At 38.5% G+C, this 18,574-nt stretch overlaps 1 protein-coding gene across 1 annotated transcript in view; it reads left to right on the plus strand.

Annotated features, from left to right (window-relative positions):
- ASZ1 (ankyrin repeat, SAM and basic leucine zipper domain containing 1) overlaps positions 1-18,574 on the plus strand; it is a 42,138-nt gene extending 23,564 nt beyond the window's left edge. The window contains exons 9-14 of the mRNA XM_010574103.1: positions 3,005-3,080; positions 3,463-3,519; positions 9,596-9,708; positions 15,928-16,033; positions 16,468-16,581; positions 18,437-18,574. Of these exons, the coding sequence (XP_010572405.1) occupies positions 3,005-3,080; positions 3,463-3,519; positions 9,596-9,708; positions 15,928-16,033; positions 16,468-16,581; positions 18,437-18,574 (604 nt within the window). The remainder of the gene's footprint in view (positions 1-3,004; positions 3,081-3,462; positions 3,520-9,595; positions 9,709-15,927; positions 16,034-16,467; positions 16,582-18,436) is intronic.

Below are 18,574 nucleotides of genomic sequence, written 5' to 3' on the forward strand. Positions count from 1 at the left end.
TTGGTCTGATTCTTTATGTCCCTGCTCAGCCAGGTCATGCTGAATTTGAAACGCCCTAGTTTTGTATCATTAGGCTGATGGCAGTTCACTAGGTAGCAGCTCTCACTGAGGTAGTCCCAGTCTCGGACAGAGTACCTCAGTTAGGGCAAAGCCTCACCAGGTTCTGTTGCTAGATGACTGTATATGTCAAATGAGATTTTTATTCTCTGGTGCTTCAACCACAGTCGCCTTAGACATACTTCTTGGAGCAGAGGATTGAAGGCTTTGCATGGTAAAATCAATTATCTGTGCTGTCCTCTTTTCTTTGTTCTTGCATTTTACTACTCATAAATTCCTGAAGGTGGTGTTCTGGGTATTTCTTGCCATCTATGGACCAGGTGTCCCATGGGATCTGTCTGCTCCTTGGGGATCATCTTTTTGAGTCCCCGTATACTTGCCATGAAGGTGACATTCTCTTAAATAGATTGGTCTTCTACTACTCTTCACAGAGACTCATACTCCTAGATAGAATCTGTACTTAATGACCTCAGTGTTAGAACAGATATCTGTCTTTTTTTTAATAGCTTTAGGTTATTTAGGAAGTTTCCCAGGCTTTTTCTGGTGTAAAGTGAACTAACACTATGCAGCAGTTATCCAAATGAATTTAGTGCTGTTGAAACCTGACGGTGGCTAGAGGACATTATACCAGTGTTTGGGTAGTCTTGATAAGTTTTTAAAATAAGACACTGAAATACTGAATCCCATTTAAAATGCTTTGTGGCAGCCAGATGTCTAGCTATGCAAATGTAATTCTGTATTAGGCAATTATTGGGCTTTCAGGATTTCACAATCTTTCAATAGTGTTTTTTTTAAACTCTGCTTGTTTTCCCTGCATCAGATGAACTTACTTGTTTGTATGAACAGACATTTCTGTCAAGCTTACGGATTTTTATATTAACAAAGGCTGGTTCTGATGTTTCGTAACTTGGAGCATATTTCTGGTAATTTGTAGAACTCCTGGTTTCAGGAAACAGTCCCCTGGAGTATACCAGATGTTTGGCTGTTAAATGCCTGTTCTTACAGCGCACGCCTATTCTTATGCCCATTTCCACACACACACATACCCATGCCCTAGTGAGTTGGTTTTTTTATCTAGTGATAGTCAAGAGGCACACTGATACCTGTGTTTACTCCATCATAGTTCCTTGAGCTGGATGTCTCTTTCCTGCCATTTACCTGCATAATTTTCATCATCGGCATTGCCAGTTGTATTCTCAAGTCCCTGTTCTCTCAGTTGCTCCTAATGCATCATCTGGTACTGGATATCAATTGTGCCCCACCATGCAGGGTCAGCAAGTATAACTTGGCATCCTTTTGGCATCCTTAAGTAGTGAGTGTAGCTTCAGCCATTGCTGTCTGCCATGCTAATTAGACAATTGTCCTGGCTCCAGAGCCCTGGGCTATACAAGGAAATGCACATATCTGTCAGGAGTTTACTTTCTGCAGCTCCTGGATTAGGTCATTTTCTGATTCAGGGTCTTTCAAGTTACTGTCTGGATGCTGAATAGCCCTTTCTTTGATCCTAGGAAAAAAATGTCCTTTCCTTGCACCTTTAGCAGAACCAAAAGTCTTGAGTTACCCAAGGACTCCCAAAACCTTTGCAAACTGGGCACTTTGCCTAAATAACAACATTTCATCACTACAGGTCATTCACACACTTGTCTCCTCTTGCCAGTTGAAGGGTATTGGCTGTACATACAAAGTTTGGACGTATATGTGAATTGCTTACTTCAAAGACTGGTTGTTGCTGTCTGTGTGTTGTGGGGGGAGGAATCCAGCAGAGGATAACACAGTTCTATACAACTTCTTGGTAGGGATGATAGCTTTAATCTCTACTAAAATTATTTGAAACTCTTTTTATATTTTGCCTGCTTACAGAATTACTGACTTGTTACAGTGTGGAAGTTGCATAAACTACCTCATATGTGATTTAGGGTATCCGTCCTCACAAAGGGATAAATATACTTAAATACCAGAAATCCTGGAATGCAAGATTCTCAGTGTGCAAACCTGAAATGTTTTCTTATGTTTTCAGAATAATTTTCAGAGAGGTTTTTTGGGGGGTTGGGGGGGGGGCGCTTTTTTTTTTTTTTTTTTTTAACAAATTTCGATAGGAGCTCTTTACATCTTTGATGTGAAAAGGGGGCAAACCTTCATTTCAGGGCCTACAATAAGACAGAGCGAACTCTCTCTTAACACAGGGCTTTGGCAAAGGATTCACTGTAGCAATTGCAGTAGTGCTTTCTGCATCTTGTATGATTTGCTTTTTGATTTAATTCTGTTCATTGCAGTTGTTCATATGATTGTTGAAAACTGTTTAGATTTTTTTTTCCCCCCTTATATTTTTATATCTTTTGGTAGGGTGGGGAATCAAAATTTATATTTTACCTTTGTTTATAAACGTTAAACTCTGAACCTACAGTGGGTTATGCTACTTCCTCAGTCTACCTTCTGAAGAGTAGTCTTCTGACAACAAATTTCTTACCTGACTAATTTCCACTATCTTTAATTATAGACATTCCTGTTTTCTTGGTAACCTTTTTTAGTTTAAATGGAACTGGGAGGGTAACAGTTGTGGGCTGAATCCAATTTATATGAATGTTATCTGATAAGAATACATATTTATCTTCCTTAAGCCCACTTCCAAATCTTTTAGGCTTTTGTGGCCCAACTTTAACATTCAGTTGGAACATTTTGCTACTTCAAATGGCATTTATTTTATTTATGAAAATCATTCCCTTTAGGCTCAATTCAACTCATTAGACAGAAAAGATATTTATTAATTTTAGATTAAATTGTACCCCATGATGCTTATGAGATACTACTGTCATCAGTACAAGTGTACAACTCTAGGTTGCTCCCCAGTGCTTTGTCTGGGGAGCTTTTTTATAGTATTTTGTTCTAGATGTCTTTTTTTTTTTTATTTTCACTGTTTCTTCTCAAATCTCGTTAATTATATTTACAGTTCCCATTCAACTTTTGATGACATGGAAGTGTTTTTACATGGTCTTGGTCTAGAGCACATAATAGGATTATTGAAGGTAAGTTAGTGATGTATCTGCTATCTGTAAAGTAATCCATGAAAGCAAAATGCACCTACAGCATAAAAAAAATTCTATCACTATTAGCGTATTAATTCAAATAAATTTATTTAATTACAATAAATTTCTTAAACAGAAGTTTACATATAACGTGTTAAGTTAAACTGCAATGGACTGGATTGGATTGCTTAATTTTGATTATGTGCATTAGTCACAACGTGATATTTCTAAACTACAGAACTCTTTCATTACTTTGATAATGGTGTTGTGTAGCTGTTTTTGTTTCTGAAACTGAAGTAAAACATGAATGGGAAAAAAAAAAGTTAAAATAGTGTTTTCTTCTGAAATTCTTTTTAATGGCAGAAACCTCTGTTTTATACAGGAAAGCGATATATCTTTAAGACAACTTGTTATCATGGGAAAAGATGAGTTAATACAGGTCAGTTTACTACTTCAGAACTTTAGTTTTCTCCTCTTTCTTAAATGTTTTTAATATCTTAACTTCCCTTTATAAATGTCTAACCTTGTAAGAATTTTTTTTTAAGATCTGTCTTCAGAATCTTCTGCAACTTCATGAATTTTAATGTGAATATAGACAGACTTTTTGTAAAGTATGTAATCCCACAGATCAGGTTTGAATTCTGTGAGGTGAATTCTTGCATATTCTCTGCCTTGATCTGACTACGAAGTGGAAGTCCCCAGTATTTCTTTGCTGCAATGATGTGGGAGTTGGGGTGAGCAGGAAATAGTTCCATTTTAAATTGTAGTTGTTACCATTTTTAGTATTTAAGTATATTTTCACTGAAAGGAAATCAGTGCTAGGATTAGCAGTAGATAATCCTAAACAACTACTTCAAATGTGGTCCTCCTTTGTGAGGTGGTAATTTCTGCTGGGAAAATGAGAGCTCTCTTACATTGTGGAATTTCATATCCCACACAGGTTTGTAAAACCTTACCAAAAAAAAAAAAAGGAGCGAAGATTTGGTTTCTTAGTTTACTGCAGCTGGGAAGGTTGGTATTTCACTGTTATCCAGGACTAAGTGATGCATTATTACAAGGTTTCGGTTTCCGGTTGAGATAGGGTGGTTTCTTTTCCTTAGTCTTTGCTGGAATTATTCCTGTGGGAAGTGAAAGACTTCCTGTGCTTACATGAGGATGCCATAATAAAATCCAATTATAGGAGTCTCCTTGGAACAACATAAGTACTCCAGGCCACAGGATTCTTCTGAGCATTCTGTACCTGGTCTGAGATACCAAAGATGCCTCATTAAAATAGCTGCTTCAAGCCTTCTCCCTGCTACTGATGCTAGACATGTCCTCAGTGCCAGCTTTTTTCGCCACTATTCTGGTACCTAGGAGGCATGTGTTCTAGCAGCTGGAACCAATGTTTGCGTACAGATATTAATATTTTTTCAGAGTTGGTGTCACAAGGTTGTTTTGCGTGAAGTTTTGTCATGTAACTGAGTAGAGTTTAAGTGTTTGACAGAGCTCAGAAGTAACTCTGTATTCCCAGAGGGTGCATGTATAGGGAGCTTTGTCAACGAAGAGATTTTTAAGAGTTCACTTAGACCTAAATACTATGAGGCATGTCAGCATGTTCTGGTCTGAAGCCTCAGGATTGCGCCTGTTGAACAGCATCCTGGTGTGGGCTTTGTATGAATCCTAAAGCCCCCATTGACAGGAATTTTGCTCTCATAGGAGATTTTTGTGGCTTTCTTCTCATCACTGTGTGAGCTTCTGTGTTGGTCATGATTGCATTAAACTGCAAATCTGACTGAGTATATGTTCATATTGATCGCCTGTTTTGATGTTGTAATCATTACTTGTTTTTGTCCAGGGGACACTGGGGGAAGGGGAGAGAATTGTGGACTTTAGTGAATGGCTAAGCCTTACAGTTCCTTCAATGAAGAGGTATATTTTCACACAAACTGTTAACTTCTGTTTCAGTGTTGTAGCCATATTTGAGGCTCCCTATTATAAAGAGGGCTTTTTTTGGACAAACTGAAATAAATACCTGGATCAACTGCACAGGAAGATAATATCTACACAGATATTGTTTTGCCTCTTAGCTCTGCAACTGCAGGAAACAGTTCCTGGAAAATAAGTCATGCTTTGTGCATGGACATAAATTGATGAGTCTTCAACTGAGAATTTAAAAAATGACATAACACTCCTGGCTTATTAGCACTTCATAAGTTACCCTAAATTCTTGATGCAGTCTAGCTTTAGAGTTCTGCTAACAGTTTGTCCCCACACTGCTGATAGAACAACTCTAATCTGTTTCCTCGTAATTCCAGAGTTGAAAGTTTTTAGTGTGGTGGCAGATCTTCAACTAACAGCCAGCTATTTTAAAGAGCCTGGATCTTATTACTACAGAGATTAATGATGACCTCTGATGGATGCCTCTGAACCAAGCTGCTTTGTATCCAGAGAACTGGGGAGAAATCCTGTCACTAACATGATACACTTTCCTCCATCAAACAATATCAGAAAGATATTTTCTCTGTAAATATCTTTATCTGTATTCTACAACAGAGCCTAAACAATGACTCTTTCAAGCTGAAATCCTTGCATTCCTTAAGCTTATAAACTGTTCCATACCAAGACAAGTCTGTTCGATATACTGGGACATGTCTATTGTATATTTGGAGGTTTTTGTCTGATTCTGTGCTAGTAATAACACTCAGATCTTTTTTGTCTGGGTTTTTTTTGAGCATTTGTCTCACAAGATAGCAACAGAAGTAATTTTACTTCTGGATGCATTTAGGACTAAAAAAGTTCCTTAAAAAAAAAAAAATAGTGGCCACTTGGGCAAGATGGCAAGGATGTAAGAGTTCGTGCATAACTTTACTGGTTTTATATGAGAACTATGTCATCTTTCATGTGTTGAGGCAATCTGTTATTTGCCGCCTCTTTCATTTCCATCTAAAGGATGACAGAAAAGTCATGTTGATGCTGGAGTGTGAGTTTGGGGCATGGATTTTCAGGGGCATTTATTTATTTATTTAAGTGAAGAACAAAATAGATGTTGATGTGCCTAAAATCAAAATCTAGACTGCGTGTAGTCTATTTTCCAGATACAAGCAAGCTCTTGTACATTCTTAAACATATGGCCACTTCACAATAACATTTGCTTTATTTGGACTGCAGAGTGTAACTGAGCCAACTTAAAAGCTTGCTTATCCATAAGGAAGATGGGCTTTTTGCACTGTGGTTGTTCCATGCATTCATCATTGCATGAATAGTCAGGTTCTGGGTAACCATCATGTTCAGCAGAGGTGGTCTAGAAAGGGAAAATATTTCTGCTTCGGGAATTAGTTTGGACTGGTCTATTTACTTTCTCTAAGTTCTACACCTAGTACCTCTGATTTCAGAATTACTGTGGTGGTGGAAGGCTTTATCTATGATGACTTCTATCGCATTCTTTACTTCCTAAACCATGTCTTCAAGATGTGGTGGTGCTCAGTCACTGATCCATTTGCAGAAGGATGAAATTATGTTTTATTTATAGGGCAACAAAGTACAATGTCTTCCTGATACACTGGTCAGAAAGCTGCATCCTGATTTTCTTGTTCCAGGAGTGAGAAGATGGAGTCAAAAGCAAACCCAATCTTCGCTTTATGTTCCTGCTTTAGGCAAGATACTTTTAATATTCAAGAATAACTGCCATTCTGTCCTTGAAGAGCTCATTTGATTTGTTAATGATAATTAAAAGTAAACTTGCTGCTCTTGTATAAATTGGCTTACTTCCGCATCATGAAATGACTGCTGTAATGCTTTGTAAGCATTAAGAAAACATTAGTTCATACCAGACAGGGCTCCACAGGGCAAACCTGAGAACTAATAAATTGAGCAAACTTACAGCTCAACATAAGTAAAGCAAATTATTTCTAGGAAACCCAGGTCTTTCTCTCTTCAGGCTGCTAGTGATATTTACCAAAGAGACTGCGTACAACTTGTTCAGGTACCCTTGGCAACCTATTTGAAACTCAGAAGTTCTTGACACCTGTAGTTAAACTCATGATTAATCTTGTTGGCATTTCACATTACTGAAGAACTTTCTTGTCTATAGACTTATAACATGGTTTTGAAATGTTTAAAGTCACACTTGTGAGCCCATAGTTACATGTTACCTTTGATTTCTGAACACCTGGTGGAGAACCTGGAGGACTGTTTTATAGATAACATGATAAACACTGGGTATCAGAAATTACAGTTTCACACAAAGCAAACATTTCTCTGGGCACCTTCTCTTCCCTAGAATTGCTGCTCAGCACCGTCTGAGGAAGTGAGACTGCCTGGCGTTTTGATCTGATGTGTGTTGTCAGCTGTTCATTCAAAATTCTTTCTACAGTAATTACAGAAATCTGGGAGATTTCAAACACTAACATCTTACTGATTTCTGAGGCTGTAGCTGTGGTGATTGCCCCCAATCCCCCCTTTTTGCAAAGACTGCCAACATGAAACCACAGGCATCTTGCCACAGCAGGCATCTGACTCTGAAGGATGGACACTGACTTGCTTTACGGAACTTGACATACTTTTACAGAAGCCAGCCTGTGGTTTGCTTTCAGATCACAGCTGCAAGTAATTGTGTGTAGGTAAAGCAACTCTATAAAAGCTGACTTTAGGATAGAACCAGTTGAGGATCTCACTAACGTGGTGTCATCCTCCTAGCCAGGGACGCCTGACTGTATGACGTTGCCAATCGCCATAATTACACTCGTGAGTGTTATTTGTATTATCATTGTTCTTATCACCATTGAATACATAACTGTCTTTATCAATGATTATCTGAATAGAGTTAGAGCTGTTAAATCCAATATAGTGAGTATTAAGATGCTTAATAAAGTATACATATGTTGACAATTTCAATGCTTGGTTGGTTTAATTTTCTCCCTATTGGAGCTCAATGGGTACTTTTCTTTTATCTCCTGTTTGCAAACATTGTCTTATGGACATTGGTCTGGTATTGCACATATACCCCCTTTAACCAGTTGGGTGGAACTAAGGTGGCTGGGGAGGGATCTGGGCTCTCTTGTGATCCAGACCTGCCTGACAGCCTGAACCTTTACCAATGCATAACCCCTCAGGGTGGTCAGGTTATGACAGCAGCAGGGAATTTCAGGTCCTCAGAACATCAGTGAGAGCCCCTTGTGTTCTAGCTTTGGAGACTGTGGAATTCTTGCGATCTTAAATTCCAGAGTGGTTCATTCCTGCCAAGTCCAGGTACTCAGCTGGAGAGTTAGCAACGAAGTCATACTTGGAACTAGCATTATGAGGTTTTTCACTTGTGTGGAGAAGCATCCTTAGGGCTGCTAACATCAGAAGTCCTGTGTTGCATGGCAGCCTGTCAGATGAGCAAGGAAAAGTATTGAATGTGCCACAAAAGCACTTCCCTTTTAACGAATGGACTATTTTTTTCTTTATTTAAGTGTTTGGCAAGAAAACTCTCAGCCTAGGATTTAAATATGAGTTAAGTTTTAATCTGAGATAGTTGGTGGATAACACAGCTTACAATGTTTTCTGTCCCAGGCATCATCTGGAGAATCTAGATAGTCTAGTTACATAGTCTATAGCTTCTGAAGAAGATTGTGCTTTTCTTCAGCTAAAAAAGGCAAAAACCCTTGAACGCTTGAAAACTTTTCTGTTGTTGTTTGCAGCATTAGCCAAGAGTATAGAAGATTAACTGATTGAGCTTAGGGACTGTGTAAACTGATGTTGGGTAGTATTTAGGCTTGGTCTTAATGTGAGGTGAGAAATCTGTTCTGAGTTTCTAAGAATGCTGTCCTTCAGATACATAAAAAGGCTGCTTTTACAGGCTATTTCATGGTAGAAACATCCATGTGAACATCTCTTTAACTGATCATACTCTCTTCACTAGTTTCTCATCATTTGAGGTTTTGGAGGAGTGTGAACCAACTAGATTTCTTTGTAGACATAACTTTTTTTTTAAATGAGATTCTATAAGAAAATAAGGTTTTAGAAAGATGTATCATATCTTATGAGACCAGTTTCTCTAACTGGAAAAAAATACACACCCAAAAGCTTGTAAAAGCCTTTCTTAAAATCTGGCCTCTTTCTGTAAAATTCTTCATTTGATGCTGATTTGGTAGTTTGTATTCTTTCTGAGTTAATGCTGTATCACCATCATGATGATTGGTTATTTTGCTCTAAGAGATGAGCATAACATCCTAACAACATAGGGGTACTTATAAAAACTGCTTTTTTTTTTTTTTTTTTAATAAATCTTAAACAGATTTTCTGTGTATCCTGTGCAATTTCAGTTTGGCTCTTCCTCAGCTCTTGTAATTTTGTTTTGCATCATTAAATATTTTCTGTGGTTTTATTTTTTTTCCTTTGGCAGTTACATACATTGTAGGTGGTTACAATAACTTAAAAGCAATTTCTTTTGACTCGTAGTAATTAGAAGCTTGCACAATAAATGGTACTGTACTGTTATGTCTAATAAGTATTAAAAGTAAATCATGTTTGGAGTTACTTTTTAAATTTAGATCGGCATTACAAATCCTGGAGATCAACAGAAACTCCTAGGTGCTATTAACGAGCTACAAGTGGAAGAAATAAGAATTGAAGACCTCCCTGACCTGATGAAGCTGGAATTGAGGTATTAACTGTATATCTGAGGAAATGGAAGTGAAATATGAACTATTTAAGGTGACTGCATTGTTTTCTATAGCTCAAAGGTAAAATTCTCTCACACCTTATCCCATGCATAACATTCATGAGAGTATGCCAGTTAGTGGATTATGAGCGCTGGTGGTAGACATGTTTTGTACAAAGAAAGTTGGAAGCATAGATTCCTGTTGTAGGAATCTGTTTATGGGTTATATTGCCATTATATGCCATGACTTTGGCCATCTTTTTGAGTAATCAGTTCTTTGTACCTCAAACCAGGTTTTATGGCCTTGCTGTGCAGGGTTTTCACTACCTTGTGTTCATATAAACTCTGAAACTGGCTTCTTGGGCTCCAGTATTGACTCATTCTTTAATTTCTCTGATAGGCTTCAGTGAGCAGATTTTTTTATTTCTCCAAGGAAATGGGGTCTTGCCCTCCTTGCTTCTCCATGCTTCAAGAGCATCATGGACCCTTGCAAACCACACATGATGTGGTCTCTGTAATTCTTCATTGTGTCTGTAGACGAGGCAGGCTCTGTTAGTCTTGCAGTCAAATTTGTCTGGTTGTAGGATGCAATAAAAAGTCGTGTGGGAGGGAGAGATGCATATAATTTCTGCATAGGGCTTTAATTTTCAACTCATAAATTAATAAGTTGTACATGTCTCTCTTAAATCATAAATGTGACTCCTGTATAGATTCAGGATTTTTTCCTTGTTTTTCTCTTCCACTGGATGCAGTTTTAACTGGCTTCTAAAATACCTCATTTTTTTTTAATATCACAAATTAAGAACTTCATAAGGCATTTTCCTTATCATAGATTATGTATATCAGCAGAAATAGGTTTATAAGGAAACTTTTTTAAGAGAGAGTTACTCCTTCAAACTTCCATTCCAACTTGATATTGTTCCCATTATAGGTTTTTTTTTTTTACAGCCTTAAGCATCAGCTCTGCAATACCTCTCATACTTGTAGTATAGTCTTATGCATTCCCATGAAAGCCAGGCCTGAGCTGAGAGGAACAACCCTCAGCAACCTTATTAAACTTCATCCATCCCCTAAGCACTGGTAGAGCATTCTCCACATCCAGCCCAAAAAGAATAATGAAAGCTATAGTAAGTGCAAAGGTGTCTCAAGATTTCTTAAACCTCTTATCCTCTCTTTTGTTGTGTAAATATAATTTTTTCCAGAAGAGAGACCTAGACTTGGATTTAGATTCTGTGCTCACGTCTTTCCTCTTTTTACCTCTCAGAACTATAGAAGAATATCTTCTGAAAATAGGATTAGTTCGATATTCTAATTTGCAAATGTTTTAGAAATGGACTCAGACAGAAAAAGCTTGCCTTTCAGAGGCTTTAGTCAGTTGAACTGTGTTTATTTAACTTAGAGAAGACTGGTTTGGAGATACTGCTCCTTCCTTGTACTGTAGCTGCATCACTAGTAAATTAGGTTCTCTGTGATCGTTTCTCTCTTCCCAGTCCCACCACCATTTGCATAGCATTGTGTTGCCTTATTTGCAGCGGCCTGGCTAGACTAGTACTGGGGAAAAAAACTCCTTGCATCCAATCAACTCATTAAACAACTTTCTGCTGTCTAGAAAAGTAAGGGTGCAGTTCCTCTTTAAAGTGTGTGTATCTCCCTCTTGACCGATGACCTGATAGCTGTGCTGCTACTCTGTTAGATATTTCTTCCCTCTCCAAAACACTGGGGAGAGCTGTCTGGATTTATTTGGGTACTATAAGACTAGACTCTTCTTTAGTTACGTTGTTCATTGGACTGAAGAATGTGCTTGGGTTCAGGTTCGTTCTGTACATGTCACCATCCTTTGGAGGCAGCTGAATGACACTGACGCTGTGTATTAGCAGTCATGTCATGATGTGGTCCTGCCATAGCATTGTCTTTTGTGCCTTGGTTACACAAGTCTGTCTAGTATGTACTCCACTCAGGTCTAGTCATTCTTACATAGAATGATTGCTCCTGATGCTGGTACTGTGCCTCTATCTGTATCCATTACTGTGTTTGTACAAAAGAGGCTTTGCAGCCTGCTTGAAGTACGTTTTTGCAGCATGATGCCAAGTTTCAGCTGTAGGATGTGGAAGGACATGCAAGGCATTTGGAGAAGCTCTTGAAAGACTTGAGGTGGGCTGGGAGAGCAGGATGTTCATGTCTTAATACAGGACTTTGCTGCTGCTTCTAGTCTATGAGGAGATTTCATTTGATGGGTGGACCACTCGGTGCATAAGGAATTGGCTGGATGGTCGCACTCAAAGAGGTGCGGTCAATGGCTCGATGTCCAAGTGGAGAGGAGCGATGAGTGGCGTTCCTCAGGTGTTGGTATTGGGACCAGTGCTGTTTAACATCTTTGTTGGCGACATGGACGGTGGGATTGAGTGCACCCTGAGCAAGTTTGCTGATGACACCAAGCTGTGTGGTGCGGTTGACACACCAGAGGGAAGGGATGCCATCCAGAGGCACCTTGACAGGCTTGTGAAGTGGGACTGTGTGAACCTCATGAAGTTCAACAATGCCAAGTGCACGGTCCCACTCTTGGGTCGGGGCAATCCCAAGCACAGATACAGGCTGGGCAGAGAATAGATTGAGAACAGCCCTGAGGAGGACTTCGGGGTATTGGTTGACGAGAAGCTCAACATGACCCAGCAATGTGTGTTTGCAGCCCAGAAAGCCAACCGTATCCTGGGCTGCATCAAAAGAAGTATGACCAGCAGGTCAAGGGAGGTGACTCTCCCCCTCTACTCTGCTCTCACGAGACTTCGCCTGGAGTACTGTGTTCGGCTCTGGGGCCCCCAACATAAGAAGGACATGGACCTGTTGGAGTGGGTCCAGAGAAGGGCTGTGAAGATGATTAGAGGGCTGAAGCACCTCTCCTATGAAGACAGGCTGAGAGAGTTCGGGTTGTTCAGTCTGGAGAAGAGAAGGCTCTGGGGAAACCTTATAGCAGCCTTCCAGTACTTAAGGGGTCCTGTAAGAAAGCTGGATAGCGGTGTTTTACATGGGCAGGTAGTGATAGGACAAGGGATAATGGCTTTAAACTGAAAGAGGGTAGATTTAGATTAGATGTAAGGAGGAAGTTCTTCACTGTGAGGGTGGTGAGGCACTGGCACAAGTTGCCCAGAGCAGTTGTGGATGCCCCATGCCTGGAAGTGTTCGGGCCAGGTTGGATGGGGCTTTGAGCAACCTGGTCTAGTGGAAGGTGTCCCTGCCCATGGCAGGGGGGTTGGAACTAGATGTTCTTTAAGGTCCCTTCCAACCCAAACCATTCTATCATTCTCCATCAAAACAAGTGTGAGCTTCCAGGAGAGAATCCAGGTGCAAATTAGTACAAGTGCTGTAGGACTGAAGAACTAAAGTTCCAGCACGCAAGAGGGTACAAACCAGTATGATATGGGTACACCATGAATACTCTGACAGCACCTGAGCCTTTCCTATTAAAAGAGAGGCTTTGCTGCTGAGCTGAGGTAGTGGGGCAGGCATCTGGGTGTCTAGCTGTCCAAGTCAGGCACCCTTGGAAAATGATGTGACTCTTCAGCAAGGGATAGTTAACTGCAATTTAAGAGGAGTTTGCCCAGTTTAAGCGTCATGTGTTTTTATGCTAGAAATGTATACTTTTTTTCAGATTGTTCCATAGTGGTGGTTAGTATATACATTTAAGCAGAAAAGGTTAAGAATTTGAACAGAGGGAATAAGTGGAGAAATACAAGAAGTTAGCAGTTCACGGCATGTGTGGCCAAATACAATAAAAAACCCACATGATGTCCGGTACAGCCTCACACACCAGTGACATACCTAATTCCTAGTACAGTATGGGTTTAGATCATATGCAGTTCTCAAAACCAGAAAATAATTGATTGATTAAATATTGAAGTACACAAAATATGACAGCATTTCAGTTACATCAAGCACTGCATAGTTTTCTAGAAAATGGCTTGACATGTATTCTAGGAATCTGACCTTGAGACTCAAATCATAGGCTATGTTTACATGCTATTATATAAAGATTTTACTTCCCACTTGTTCAAAGTCATTCTGTGAGAAGGAAAATCAGTCATGAAGTCATAGAAAAACTAACATAGTAGAAAATGTTGAACTGATTGATTATAAACTCACAGAGTGTCTAGCACTGTTTAGCCACTGGTGTTTTGACAGCCATTAATTCTTTTAAAAAGTGATTATTATTTGAAAACATTATTTCCATTTGCAAATATAAGAACATATCACTGCAACAGATAAAAAATTCTATGAAAATTATTTAAGAGCTATTATTGGTATAATAAAGAAGTATGATTAGAATAAATGTTTTTCTTTTCCTTTTTTTTTCCTCCTCATTTCATGCCTGTGATTTACTTTATTTTTGCTGAGAATCCTTCCAGAATTCCTAAAAATAATTTCCTTTGTGACAAAACACAGAAAGTGCCGTAACTGGTCCTAGCCAGCTAAAAAGTTATCTTTCTAAGTAGAAGGAAATGGAAGAGCATGGCTTGACTGTAGTAGCGTGGGAGAAACTTTCAGACTATCTCCAGATGTGATTATTTTGTTTAGTGTTTGCTGTTTTTTCTACCCTAAATATTCGGTTCAGTTATATTGTTCTGAAATAAATAATAATTTATTTTATAAAAACAAGCTAATAGGCTTTCTTACTTCCCCATCTTCATAAAAACCATGAACAGTCTCGGGTTTTAACCTCCATCAACCCTACTGATGCTTCTATATATTTCTGGGTTAAGTATTAAAAGTCTTAACAGCTCAGCAGTGTTACAAATCACAGATGTCCTGAGCAGTGGTGGAAACTTTGCACGCTAATGATCTTGTGCCAAAGTTGAAAGAAAACACTCTATGGGCTAAATTCAGCCTCTGTTTAGATACTTGCAGCACACTAGCATGTAGCTTAGTTTAGGTGTTCCGCAAATTTCATGTATAGCTTTTTGCCATCAGAAGCAGCAGCAAGTGAGGTGGTGTGAGTATGGTGAATTTAGGTTTAATAGCAGATTGCCCTAGGGAAAAGAGGAACGTTCGGGTCCAAATTAATTTATTCAGATCCTTCTGTAAATATAACAGGAATTCCTGCAATAGGAACTTAAAATTGTCTCTTGTTTTGGTTGTGCTTGTTACTCGCCTGAATGGCTTATAGCTAGTGGAAACTTTTCTACTGGAGATACAGGCACTTCTCAGGAGTTTCAGGGTTTGAGAGCTCACTCTGTAAAAATAAACGGATGATCTTCTTCCTTGCCCCCTTTTCCTCTGCTGAGTCAACAGCAACAACTTTCTGGCCAGCACCATGACTTGTAACTAACACCCTCTAAGGCTTCCAGTAAGATAAATTGAGTCAGTGTCACGTGGAAGCTCTAGAAACTTAGCTTTGAAATTAGTCTGTTAAATTTTTTCTATCCTTTTCTCCAGTCTTCGGAGATACTGATCAAACTAATTTTCAGAGTTGTCTTCCTCCTTCTATTTGAGCACTAAGTATAAATTTTCTTCAAAGTGGATAACATCAGGTATTTTAGGCTTTGAGGAATGTATTTCCAGATCCAGGGGCCAAGTCAGTATTGTTGGATTCTTTTTTCTTCCACTGTGCTGGAGACTAAATGACTCTAACCTAGTCATTTCAGTCCTAGCTCCAAAGTACAAACCAGACTTCTTTTTCCCCACATCTTCCTCAAAAATGTAAGCTGCAGGTCAGGAATATTGATAGATCAGCATAAAATTGACTATAAATGCTCTATTTCTGGTGTTGCAAGATTGTGATCTATATGCACACGTGCACAGGAAAACAGAGTGTTGCATTTATTATGCATAGTGTGTTACAAAATTGCTGGTGCAGCAGGTAATGAAATGTTTTCATTGACAATACAGGATTGATGAGAGTTAGAAACAGAAGTGGAGTTTAATAGAATGTTTCCAAAAAGCTTTTGGGTGACAGTTTTTCAGCTTTTGGTGTCTTACTAGCTGAATATCCCAGATAACTTAACGATTTGTTGTCCTTCCAAAAGTGGGGTGGGGGGAACTTGCAAAGATGTTAAATGTAGTGTTTAACTACCCTGCGTTAAAATGACATGGATTTTTATTTTTTTTAATGCAATGAAACTGCATGTCTGAGTTGCTCACTAGCCAATGTTGGAAATGCATAGATAAATATTTAGCGTGCAAAAAGTTACAGCCTTTAATGAGTAACAGAATATTGTTTTATTTTTGTAGTAGAGATGAATTCCTCAAGTTTCTTCAGAAGTGGAATAAAGAGTGTAGTAAGCTGACTGTTTCTCTGCAGACCATGAATAACCATTTCCTCAAAAATTCTCACAAGGTATTTAACCAAAGAAAAAAAGGTCGATTTAGAGTGTATTATTCTATTCTAGAATATTATTCTACCTTGTAAAATGAAAAATACGAATACTTGTCAACTGTCTTGATTATTATATAGTTACATAGAGCTGTCCAATGTTCTTTCTCTAAAGGACACTTTTTTTTTTTAGTAATTTATTTCAAAGAGTTAAGCCACCCAGTTAAAGGAGATAGATATGTTTCTTCGTGTTTCTGCTGATAGAGGAGTTAAGGTGACAAAAGGTTCCCACAAAGGCTGACAGAGAGTAGTAGATCATGTTGTGCATAAATCATACAATGAAAACCCAGCATAAATGCAGTTATAAACTTTTTCTGACAGTCTTTTATGATATGTTAACTAAAGAATATTAATTATCATCTACAGTAATTCTGGCAAGTAACTGTAACTATTAACAGGTGGTACTGCAGTGGGCACCAACTGAAAGTTATATTGAAGTCTGCAAAGATTTGGTTTGCAGTGTTGAAAAGCTGGGAGAAGAAGTTACCAAACTGAAGGACCTGGTGGAGAAGGTATGTGCAAGTGAGGCTATTAAATACTGTGTACAAGTTTCTGCATGCAAGCTCAAATGCAGCATCCATCAGTGAAATGTTTCATACCTTGATCTGCTACAGGCTCTTTAGCTGTAGCTTGGACATTGCATCCACCTCTTCCCCTTGCAACTTCTCATGGACAGAATGTGAAATAATCTAGAATATTCTACAGCAGCACGGACAGTCTCCAAAGGAAGGCACAGACAATCTTTTTCTTTCCACTGCAGGAAAGAATTAAGTGGAATGTATCCCTGTGCTCTTGGACAACCACTGTGGCATAAATGCCACTCTGAATACTTACACTCTTACTTCTTAATTAACAGATCTTTTGTTTGCAATTATTGACTCACAAGGAAGATACTAAGGTTTTATGAATTGAATGGGAGGCATCCCAGATAACTCTGCAGAGTGACAAAAGAAGAGGGTGGGAGAGGTCAAGGCTAGATGTTAGCACCACATCAGTCATTCTCAAACCAACACAATGACACGCTCTTGTCAGATGGGGTCATTTTAAGTAATAGGCTAGTAGAAGGAACGGCTGCTGGGATAGAGTAAATGGAGCATCAGTGTCAGAAAGGAATCTGTTGCTGAATGAAGCCATGTGGAACTCGGACCTTGAGTATAATGCTACTAATGCAATTTCCTGTAGTCTAAGTAAATTTAATGTAATATAACAGCCTTCTCCCAATAAATCACTTAACACCAAATATATTTAAGAGGTAGATAGAGGTTGTGGCAAAGAACTTTTTAGCTATTTGTGTTCCTTTTTTTGCATATGCAGAAATCAGTTGTATGTATGTATTTGCCTCCTGTATGTGCAGGCCAGTTATAAGGGCTGGTGGGGGATCTGAGTTAGGTGCCACTTGACTTTGCTCTCGTCTGTACTTAAGGGTTTAGAGCTGTCAAGATGAAGCATGGTGCCTCTGTACCCAGTGTTAAACAGAGGTGTTAAACATTAGCCTTGTGATTACTTCAAAAATATCATTCCTGTTCTATTAAATACTGTAGTGTTTTATGAATTTCACTGATGAAGACTTTAATACAAAACATTTTTGTGCTACTTAATTTATGATGGAGCACTCTTGAATGTAGAGCACTGAAACATTCGTTACGAAAAGTGCCAATTTACATGAAAAAGTTAAACCTGTTGGATAATAAGTTTGTATAAATTCCCCTAAAATCTTTAGGACTGTTTGCTAAGCTTAGTCATTACAAGACTTTGCCAGCAGTACATGTTATGTCTGTAGCATATAATTTTTGAAAGCACAGTAAATGAGATGGCCTTCCGAGCATTATAAACTAAGGTAGGGAATCGGAACCTAACCCTGCTACACTTCCTGACAAGGCTCCACTCAGCTTCAACATGTATTCGAGCAGGCACTTGTAAGGTACTTTCCACTCTAATGTCAAGGAAGTCTAATCTATTACATGTTTAACTTGCTTTTTTAATAAACAGTTGTTTTAGTAATTAAATGGCAAAAGTTCTGGTGAAAATATTTAATGACTGGACTTTAAATGTTTTGTTGCTAGATTTTTGTAGCATCTACTAGCAATGTGTTTTACTCCTGAGGAAATAAGTTTGTAAATGAACAGTTTGTTTTTCTAATGTATGTTACAGAATGATTGAGCATCAGGTAAGATAAAGGTTTGCACAAGTTTATTTCAATTGAAGTAGGGCAGAGATAGGCAGTGAGAAAGAAATAATATCAATCCTAGATGTGTGCAAATTCTTAGGACTGGGTACTTTATCACGTACTTAAGAAGCTTTCACACTAACTTTTTTCTCTTTGTTGCACTTCTTACATGAACTTAACATCTGCCTCACCATGAACAGAAGAATGACCCTAGCCAAGTGAAACTTCCAGAAAAAGCACCCACCTTGGAAAAAAGATTAGTAAAAATGGGAGCAGTAACGTTGCTTGGATTTGGTTTTTTCTTCCTTATAACTAAGTTAGTGGTAAAGAAAATTTGA

This window comes from Haliaeetus leucocephalus, unplaced genomic scaffold (assembly GCF_000737465.1).
Source record: "Haliaeetus leucocephalus isolate CR32 unplaced genomic scaffold, Haliaeetus_leucocephalus-4.0 Scaffold406, whole genome shotgun sequence".
NCBI lineage: Eukaryota > Metazoa > Chordata > Aves > Accipitriformes > Accipitridae > Haliaeetus > Haliaeetus leucocephalus.